Raw genomic sequence first — 10,766 nt, 5'->3', positions numbered from 1 at the left:
TGATATTATCCTGTGCGTATATGAACATTTGCGCACAGCAACTCCAAATACTTGTTTTTTTTCAACAATAACTATGAATAAACATATACTGCTGACAATTAATGATAGTAATACAACGCCGTGCGGTAGAGTGCGTTGACCAATCAGAAGGTTGCCGCAAAGTCGCCTGCGGCAAAATCAAAATTTGTGATTGGTCAACGCACTCTGCCGCATGGCGTTTCCGCGTCTATAAAGTCTTAGCAGTAGAAAACTGATTGGTCCATATACATGTGATGAGAAAATAGACCAATCAATTTTCTTATGCTTACGCCGTATGCGTTGTGCAGAAGTGTGTGCTCCCCGCTCTCCGCGTTGCGAACCGACGTATGCGCACCTGAGATTCCCGGAGCACTTTGGTGCCTTGGCGGGGGGCATAAAAAATAGCGGCACGCGAGTCGCAACTCGCAACTGTTTTGTGCCCAGTGGTTTAGTGCTCAGCTAGAATGTGCTCGCGCGCTCAACCTGCTTCTGTGGGGGATTATCGACGAATGGGGCGAGGGCGAGAGTAAAAATTGGAACGGGAACGGCCGCGAACGAGCCGTGCAAACGGTTTTGTATTTATATTTCGTGCGTGAAGTTAGTAATCCGCGATCGGGTCATGGCGTATGTTAATGTAGCCGAGTGGAAGCCGGACCAGGTGTGCGAATGGCTGAAAGGTATGTGCCTCGTCGGCGTTGACAGGACACGACGCTCAGTGCGCCGCGATCACCCATGGAGAAACGGCTTGTGTCCTCGCGCGCGAGGACATGTCGGGATCCTCGGAATTCCATTCAATTTCGCGTGTGAAGCACGGTGAAGCTGCGTTCCTTCCCTTCCTCCCCCGCCTGTCTCTTCTGTGTCACGTATATGCCCGCCTTCGTTCCCACATCCACTTTGTTGTATTTATTCTTTGGTGTGTCACGTCGTTAAAACGCACCATTTATTCGTCTATTTAATCGCATTCGATCGCATATCGCGTCTATTCATTCATTCTTGTATGATTTTCTGCGCCTTCAATAAAATCTGACGTCAAGCCCGTAAGCGTTTTATTAATGATACCACGTAATGTCACTTAAATAAAAATACTTGAAAATTCTTTTTGCTGTGGTTCAGAATTTATATTAGTATTTTTTTGCTATATGTTTTCTCTAAGGTGATCCTAGCCGGTTTTTTTCGGTTTTTTTCTTAGCACTAATCTTTTAATTGGCTTTATAGAAATGCAAAATTCTTGTCTAGAATTAAAGTACGCATCAAAATCTAGGTCATGGTGGTCGAATTTATATGTGGTAGTCGTCACGTATAACAAAAAATATTAATTTTTTTTCATTTTCGATATAAATTCGACCACCATGACCTAGATTTTGATGCGTACTTTAATTCTAGACCAGAATTTTGCATTTCTATAAAGCCAATTAAAAGATTAGTGCTAAGAAAAAAACCGGCTAGAATCACGGCTTTAGGATCACCTTAACTGGTAAATATTTTGTTTAATATACAATGTTGCTCCGTAACGACGCTTGATACATTATCTGTTTTTATATCTTTATTTTATTTGTATTTCATTTGACAGATGTCTTTTTTTCATTGGCTTTAGAAATATTAATATTACACAAGGCAGCGGGTGTAAAAATCGTACGTAATGGTTACATACATTTCTTGTTTTATTTTTTACGTTTATTCATGCACTTTAACAGAATAAAATGAACGTGCTTCTCCAATACCTTGCACGTAAAATGCTTGAGATACGTAACGTTTCGAGCAGGAATGTTGTGTCATCAGTTTATTTTTTTCTTTTTTTCCTATGTCGTAGGTTTGGATAGCACTGTACTTCCGTATATCCATAGTTTCCTAAATCATGGCGTTTACGGACAACAGTTGTTGAACTTACAATTGTCAGATTTGGAAAGTTTGGGGGTAGTAAAGCTTGGTCATCAAGAAATCATTCTTGAGGCTGTGGAATATCTTAGAAGATTTCATTATGAGCTGGACCAAGAGAATCTGCAACTGCTGGCATTGCGACTTTCAACCCAGGCTCATAGCTTGTACAAGGAATTGTTTCGTCAGAACGATTCGGAGCCTGTTACCACTCAAACGTTATCGGATGTAGCGTCAATTATGATGGTGGTCAAACCTTTAGTGAGATGGATGGACTATCCTCCGTTCAATGGACACATAGAATATCATGGCAAGAAGGTTGAATTAATGAAGATATCTGTAGAAATGGCTACGTGCGCGCAAAGAGATAGATTTGCCGAGAAGCCAGTCGAAGAAATTAGAACAGCTTGTAATAAACTTGCCAAATTAGCGGATTATATTATTCAAGATATCACTGATCCTATAATACTGCAGCCTGCAAGTTTAGATCTGGCAACGTTAAAGAAGAAGTCTAGCGACGATTTGGTAGGTTTCCAACTGCTGTGGTATGCATTACGCACGCGTAAACATTTTATTTTATAGAGAGCAAGTTGAATATTTCAAAAATTATTACGTACGCTAAAGATGTATGTAAAAGACTCTTCCTTGTTTATGACGTTTACTAGCGAGTTACATTTTTTATTTATTTTTTACTGTTTTACGTTTATTTCCGAAATATTCTTATATTATTTATCGAGTGCCTATCGTTGTTCTGAAATGACACGATCATCGTGTCCTGCCGTGATAAAACTCTCAACAAGCCATAATATTGTGCGTGCCGCTTCCTGTTCAGATAACACATTTCCTTTATAACCCCTTACGAATAACCTTAATATTTTTGTTGACGTACGTTTTGCAGATATATTATACAAAATACTATTTATTTATACGTCGTGAAATATTATCTTCTAGGGTTTTTACATTTTACCATCTTTTCACGGAGTGCATCAGATAACTGAAATCAAACTTGGATCCGCCGCATATCAATCTGGCAAAATGCAGGAAGGAGATGAGATAGTTCAAGTAATATCTTATTTACATACTGTTTTTATATATCATAAATTTTGACAACGTATTTAATCTCTAATATGTACATGTATAAATCTACTAGGTAAATTATCAAACGGTGATTGGTTGGGAGAGAAAGAATTTGCTTGAATTATTTCGTGAAAGCCCAGCGGAAATCCTCTTGACTATGAAACGTAGACCAAAGCATGCTAAAATTTATGGGCAAATTTACATACAACCGTATAAACTTCCAAGTAACAAAAATACCTCTTACACAGCACAAGGGCGTAGTCTTCCATCCCCTAGACCAGAATTATTAACAATACCTGACTTTGCAATGCCATCACCTAGGTAAGCTACCTCTCTCCGTACCTGTATCTTTTTTGTGGTCCTGCAAACACTTTTCTAAAATCTCGCAACATGTATGACGCATGTCGTACATATTACGTGTTGCCAATATACACATGGTATATTTTTCATATATACTATATAGTATAAATATATAAAACATCTCCATCTTGAATTTAATCACGAAAATTTTACGTGTTGTGTTTAATGAAAGAAAATATCTCGTTACACAGACATATACCAAAGAAAACCAGTCCGGAGCCAGCAAGTATTTTCGATGCGGTTAAAATGTTGGATACAATGACTACGGAGGCGAGCGATTCCGACAGCGAAACAGAACTTTATCTTAAACCGAGAAACTTGGTCCAAAGGCGAGCTACGATAACAGGTGCCAGTCCCACAACCAAACATGGTATCAATATCGAACAGTTTTGGAAGGAGTTGAAACGAGAGCACAACGCGACTGTTCAGTTGCGCGATAAAGCAGCATCTTGCGCCCATGGTTTGGACACGGTGCCAATGGTAAATATACGGCCCCAAACGTGTTTAGGATTAGAATCGGCAAAAAAGAAGAACAAGACTACGGAGCAAACGAATAAAAAAGTGCAATTTAAGGAGAACGTGATCGATGTTAAAAGCACTCGTCCAGATGATGTAAAAGAAAAAGTTACTCCTACGCAAAACTGTGATGACGATGGTGCAAATATAAATAAAGATATTAATATAGAACATTTGCAAGCATTCACGGATAATGTCACTGATAGCAATAATTTAAATGATACACGCGTGCCTTTAGATGAATCTAATACGTCTGTTAGCGATACGTGTAGTATTAATGAAAGCATGCTGAATAACAAAGAACGCAGTATGCGGTACGTTGAGAAATGTAGTAACGTAGATACAACTTGTAGTACTTGTGCATATGATCTATCGGATATTGAGAACGTAGACTTGACTGATCCGTGCTTGCTCAAAATATCAAACAATAATAAAACAAAACCGGACGTTTATAAAGTTGACGAGAATGATGGTCGCAAAAAATTGAAAGATGTAAGTAACGAGCATAAAGAAGCTAGAAGATGCGGTGGTAATGTCGCGCGAAAAATTATCAACATTGAAAAACAAATTGCGCATAAAAATGCACAAGAACAAGCATGTGCCTTTGGAGTGCCTAAAAGTATAGACCTACGTAAAGTCAACATAAATGTCACAATAAATGACGTAAATCTTGAAAATAGCACAGAGGAGAAGAACCAAAATGATCTTGAACATGACGACAAGTATGCTGTCGAAAAACCAAGTACCGAATGTGAGAATGTCGTAATAAACAAATACTCTAAAACTATTGATTTAAAAAATTCGGCACGCGAGTCGCGTGAGAATGCTGCGTGTGGTACCTCAGAAATGTCAAACACTAAAATGGAATGTAGTAATAGTAACGGTACGCACAGTAGTAATAGTAGTAGTAGTAATAGTACTAGTACTAGTAGCAGTAGCAGTCACAATAACAGCAGTAGTAGGAGTAGTAACAGTAGTAGTAGTAGTAGTAGTAGTGACGGTGGTGATGATGATGATGATGACGGTGACGGTGGTAGGGATGGTAGTAAGAGTAATAGCAGCAGTAGTAACAGCAGTAGTAGTAGTAGTAGTAGTATTAGCCACAGCAATAGCATCGAAAGAGACAAAACGCAAAAATTTGATAAAAATTTACAAACAGCTGCGTGTACTTTTACTCAGCATGCAGACGTACTCGATGAAAAGTTTTCCTCAGTGCTATCAAGAGAGACGTGTGCCGAGAAGGTATCGCCAAATAATAATACTAAATTTGAAGACGACCTATCGAATATTACTCGTAATGTTTTAAAGATGCAGATTGACATAAAGCAGCAAACTAAGGAAGCCAAGTCTGCGGCGTCGTCTTCGGTACAGGCCACGATACAGTCCTGTCGTTTGATAGAGTTACCAAAGGTCGAGTCTGTTGAAAAACTTGAGAATAGAGCTCGTGCAACACCCCCAGAACCGCCGCCTCGTAAATATTACGCAAACCAAGCGTCAACTGACTTGAAATTAAACAATGTTCCAAAAATTCTGGAGGATTCGCAAAAACCTCAAGTTCCAGAGAGACTCGGCGTAAAACGAGAATTTAAAAAAGTAGAATCAAGTTCGTGTGTCGTTCATATTAAAAGCACGTCGGATTGTCGAGATAAAAAGGATTCTTCGGGTATGCGTATGCTTAATTACACGGAAAATTCAATGGATCAAATTGGTGACGCACCAACTTCAAGTTTAAGCGATCAAAACGTTGATCGTTTAAACTTGACTGATGCTTCGTTGTATAATGAAAATAATGACGAGCACGCGAGAGAAGAAAAATGTTGTTTTGAAACATCTGTTGAAAAATTCGTTTGCTCGGATCAATCCATAACAGACTGTTATAGGTTTGATCATTCTCCTCGCAATGTCGATTGTCCTGATGGTATAACACACTCGAAACAAACAATACCGTCAGATTTAAAGCCAAGATTATCAGAGAAGGATAAAAATATTGAGAAAAGTGTTGTTAATAGAGCTATGATGGTAGCTAAAAGTATCGGCTTACATAGTAGTTTAAATAAATCTAATAGCAGTCCAAGAAGCACGAGGAAACGGAATATGTTACTGGCAAGTAAGTACACGTGAATAATTTTTCTTTTTACACGATACTCGAGACGTTTGTTCTCTCATAGCGGTTATACGAGGTTTTGACACGTTCGTGCAATCTAAATTTATTTAATCATGTTGAGTTATGAGAGAGGTGTGACATTATTTTCAAAACCATCTACATATGTCTCGACGTGAATCGGAATATAAAAAAAAAATATACGAAGAAAATATACCGTTTTCTTGTCTAGAAAGAAGAAATGTATCCGTAAGAGATGTTGGTGCTGGCGATTTAGAAGGATGGCTGACATATCGTAGTAGAGGAGCAGGTGGCGCGTGGGCAAAGGCCTGGTTTGTATTAAAGTGTTCATCGTTGTACAGGTAAACGTGTATAAAACATATATTACGACGAATGACGCGCGCGCGCACAACTGATTAAATACACGAATTTTTATCTTTACACGTTATTAGATTTAAAACACAGGACGGTATAAAGGCTGACTGCTTGATCCTATTAACGGGTTTTACCGTCGCGCCGGCTAGCGAAGTAAAATCGAGGAAGTATTCCTTCAAAGTATATCATACGGGAACAGCGTTTTATTTTGCCGCTGATACCGAAGACACGTTGATTCTGTGGCTGGATGCAGTTGGTAAAGGCACTTTAGGTGCGGACACTCTGAACCAAAGTGTCGGGCTTTTTAGCGAAACCGATGAGAGCGATAACGAAGGTCACAAGAGTAAGCCGAAATGTGTCTCGGAATCTTCGAACGTAAGTCTGGAGAACGCGTTTGGCTCTTTGAAAAAATCTGTACGAAGGGATGCCGGATCGTACAAGGATCACGAACGTACTGGTGCAAGCTTGGATCGAAAATATTTGAAATTTCTCAGTGCCAGAAATCAGAATATGCCTGTTCCAACAGCACAATTTAGAAGTTACAGACGGGTGCTTCCTACCTCGACACCAACGAAGTGAGTGTGTATCAAGGGATATTCTACATCGATATGCTCTGCCTACCGTTTAAACATTTTCAAACATTTTACATAGGAAAGAAGTTTGCACGTCAACGTCTCCGGATTTACAAATGACGATCGCTGGTAGTACATTCTATGGCTCGACCACGTCACAGAGTGCTACAGATACGTTGAACAACTCAGACATGAGTGATTATCGGCATGCTACAGACAGGTACGTTTTACACCGTACCTCTTTTCCGTTATCGTAGAAACATTCTTTCGTGATTTGATATCTAGCAACATTTATTGTTTTACATAGATCTGTTGGTACAAGACCGCCCATCGTGCAAGGTTTCGTTACGCAAGAAGAATTTTTGATATCGCAGCAAGATGAGGAGCAACGATCAAGTATGATAAATGACGCGATGTCTCCGCGCGCGACGCCTCTGCTCAGCGATCACGTACACGTACAGCACAGAACGTTGAATGATAACGCGGCGTATACCGAGCAACGTAGACAAACAGGTGACATATCTTTGAATTACACGGCGACGCATTATGGCAAGACCAACGATGAAATACCAAACAACATCATTAATACGTATGTCCACGCGAAGAACACGAACGCACATGTACAGACGCCTCGTCGATCCATCAAGGATCATACGTTTATCATTACCCGATCTGAAAGCGAAGCAAGTTGCGCAAGTGATAAATCTTGCAGCAAATGTATGGCACGCGGACAAAAAAGGATGTGGGACTCGTCAAGTTATGCACAGAAGAGAAGACCGCGGGGACTTGTAAATTCTCAGAAAACGAGACACGATGATTCGTTTCCGTGGAGAAACGCGTCAAGTCCAAGCAAGCAGACGTCTCCGAATCAGAGTGCGGACTACGAACTTGACAGACGTGTACAATCTCCCACGCGCGAAAGCTACAAGATGCGTCAACATCTTTCGAGGAATATCGGTATGTTGGAGGATTTCAAGTACAAACACTTGTTAAAAATGATAGTAATCTTAATATCGCGATGAACGTGTAGTATCTTACGTAATAGTCCTACTGTTTGAAATTAAATCCCATCTCGATTTTCTCGCTTGTAGGCTCGTCTGGATCCAGTAACGATCTCGCGAGTCACGCATCGTCTGAAACGCAGCAGTGCGTAAAGAAAGATGCATCGATTAGTCGGAAGGGGAGCTTCAATCTTACTAATCGTCACGATTACACGTCTTCCGATAAACATTGGCTAGATTCGCTGAGACGCGGCGACAAGAAAGGATCGAGTTGTGACAAAAATCGTCTGAAGAACGTCGCGCAGTATCAACCACCTCCGATACCAACCGCGCCCTTCGAGCAGGATGGAATGCGTGCCACGTTCGAAATGCATTTAGATAAAAGCGATCACGTACAGAAAGCGAGTCGCCTGAAAGTTTTATTCGGTACGAAACAGCAAAAACCCTGTACCTTGGATCTTCCTAAAAATACCCAGAAAACCGTCGTAGGCAAGTAACTTGTATTGAATATAGTTATAGTTATAGTTAATATATTAAACGCAACACACATATGATTTATGTTAAGGCGAGTATGTTTGATTTTCTAGAAGCAGGTTCGCCACGGTTGCACAGAGCGCTATTTTGGGATAAGTGTTGCTCCAATCACGCGCACCATCACGCGTCTACTTGTTCCGGCAGTCAAAGTCCTAGTGGGATCAGTCAGATTCACAGTTCTTTCAACGACGACAAGAGTCCTTCTCAGTTTACTCAAACTTCCAATCCACTTAGTTTGGTCAGTGATTGGAGTCCGGATGCAATAACATCCTCCAACATATCAAAAGTGCGCGTACAGTTAAATCTGCTTTCCCATTCGATGCGTGTCAACACGTTACGTACGCGATGAATTTAAAACGATTATTTTCAGTACGACAGTGGATATTCGTCCAACCACAAGGGCTCTGGCAGGAATATGGCACCTCCAATGTTACCGTACATACCGCCACCAACATCTCCGCCACCCGATTATCCTGGTTTGGAATATCCACCGGTATTCGAACCCGGGACTTATTCTCTTTCGGATGCATCGTTGCTGCGCACGCGGAACAAAAGTACTCAGAACACAGGCCAATAACATAAAACGAGCCAACGTCATCTTTTTAATAAAGCAACCAAAGATAATACGTTCTTTATATCGACAGATTATAAACATAGAGATATACGTGAACTTACAAATAATAGAAGGTTATAGTATCTCTATTCGCTGCTATCAAGTATTCTAAAAAATACGCGTCCATCTCTCATTAGTTCCACAAATGACGTTTACATATTTATATAGCTATATCGAACGTATGGAGTATTTATTTTTCTGCTAATGTACGTATATTGAAGACGATGAGATATATTTTGCGAATCGAATCAAGTATAATAATATGGAAGACTGAACTGAATGTTATCTATATAATGTCGTCTATTATATAAATACTGTACGTTGAGATTTGTCTGTTTCAAAATAATTTTAGATTCGGAAAAATGTAAAATTTAATGTTGACATTGTTAAAAGTAAATTTTTTACACGTAAGTCAACTCAATGAGATTCTTGAAGCACGTTAGGAATTTATTTTATATATATATATATATATATATACACACACACACACACACACATTTTCTTACGTGCTTATATGCTTAATGAAGATGATAACCTCTTAGCTTAATGAAGATGATATAGTAAGTATGCTACATGCGTGCGTGCACGCACAGTGCGTGTTAATAAGGTATTACGTGCGCATATGCACCACAATATAGTAATATCTTCTTAATATTAATCAACTCGATGATATTATCATATTTATAAGATTGTAAAATGTAGCGCGTTATCTTTTGTTTATCATGGAACGTACTCGTCCATATATTTTTTTACAATCAACTGTTTATAGTAAATAAAAATCTCAACTTGTATATTTGTATATATATATTATAGTGTATAAATAATATGTTACGTTTATTAATATAAACGTCTGAAAACATGTATACACGTAGATGTGTATCTTTAAAAGTGTTATTAAATACATTTTGTGTTTTTAATGACACAGTATAACGTATGTGGTATATTTTTTATGCAACACGTGCATGGAAAGTGCCCCATTACGCACGCTACGCGTGCGTGATAGACCACTTTCCAGGCACTTGCAACATAAAATAGGGAGTGTAAGCCGTGTGTAAAGATGAAAATTCCCGGGTGCGGTTACCGCACCCGGGAATTTTCATCTTACCTCACTTGTTACACAAATAACTAATATGTACGGATGGGATGAATGAACCGCCTGTTTCGATAAGCAACAGTCACGTAATATTAGACATTACGTCTTACGCACTCGGATGTGTTAATGATGACGATGATGACTACTAATTCTTCATGTTTTAATATTTGATACATATTTTTCCCGCGGAAGAACATCGTCCTACCTTTGTCTACCCAACTTGTTTTCCGGAAATGTCACACCTCACACCGTGACCGTGGTGACACGTGACACTGACCGCGCCGTCTGGCTATACAAATTTTTTGACGCGCGACAACTGGAGCGTCCCGTGTGACCGCAGCCACTCAGAGAGACCGGTGCCTGGAGAATTTCCACTAGGCCAACCGATCAGAGATTCTTAAAGCCCGGTGTCCACTATGCTAGAACTGTGACCGAGTTTCGATTTAAGCCAATGAAACTGCTACTTTTCTGTAAGAGCTGCAAGTTGATTGGCTTAAACCAAAACTCGGACCGATTTCTAGCATCGTGTACACAAGGCTTTACATTAAATTGGCCAATTGGCGGCGTGGACGTTCGGGTGTCATTGGGTGCGTTCAGCCGATACTCCGCTAGCCTAGCAATCGTGAGCAGT

At 39.7% G+C, this 10,766-nt stretch overlaps 1 protein-coding gene across 3 annotated transcripts; it reads left to right on the top strand.

The window, feature by feature from the left end:
- Positions 1 to 455: 455 nt before the first annotated feature.
- LOC112453137 (serine-rich adhesin for platelets) lies at positions 456 to 9,833 on the top strand. 3 transcript variants are annotated; one of them, XM_025013702.1, is made up of 12 exons: positions 456 to 695; positions 1,829 to 2,418; positions 2,845 to 2,955; positions 3,044 to 3,291; positions 3,522 to 5,953; positions 6,180 to 6,309; positions 6,400 to 6,897; positions 6,974 to 7,114; positions 7,202 to 7,851; positions 7,986 to 8,384; positions 8,489 to 8,715; positions 8,800 to 9,833. In XM_025013702.1, exons 1-12 carry the CDS (start codon positions 638 to 640, stop codon positions 9,004 to 9,006), a joined length of 5,691 nt encoding a protein of 1,896 aa, XP_024869470.1. In that variant the 5' UTR covers positions 456 to 637; the 3' UTR covers positions 9,007 to 9,833. The 3 variants fall into 3 exon arrangements, with proteins under 3 accessions (XP_024869470.1, XP_024869469.1, XP_024869471.1); XM_025013701.1 differs by having other exon boundaries at positions 8,483 to 8,715; XM_025013703.1 differs by lacking the exon at positions 8,800 to 9,833 and having other exon boundaries at positions 8,461 to 8,545.
- Positions 9,834 to 10,766: the final 933 nt, after the last annotated feature.

This window comes from Temnothorax curvispinosus, unplaced genomic scaffold, assembly GCF_003070985.1.
Source record: "Temnothorax curvispinosus isolate PA1 unplaced genomic scaffold, ASM307098v1 QBEX01004092.1, whole genome shotgun sequence".
Classification (NCBI taxonomy): domain Eukaryota; kingdom Metazoa; phylum Arthropoda; class Insecta; order Hymenoptera; family Formicidae; genus Temnothorax; species Temnothorax curvispinosus.
This window is presented reverse-complemented; position numbering and strand designations above follow the sequence as displayed.

Coding starts and splice junctions, on each gene's coding strand:
- LOC112453137 (XM_025013701.1), top strand. CDS start 638: ATGGCGTATGTTAATGTAGCCGAGTGGAAGCCGGACCAGGTGTGCGAA. Junction 2,419..2,844: donor AGAAGTCTAGCGACGATTTG/GTAGGTTTCCAA, acceptor ATTATCTTCTAG/GGTTTTTACATTTTACCATC. Junction 2,956..3,043: donor AAGGAGATGAGATAGTTCAA/GTAATATCTTAT, acceptor TAAATCTACTAG/GTAAATTATCAAACGGTGAT.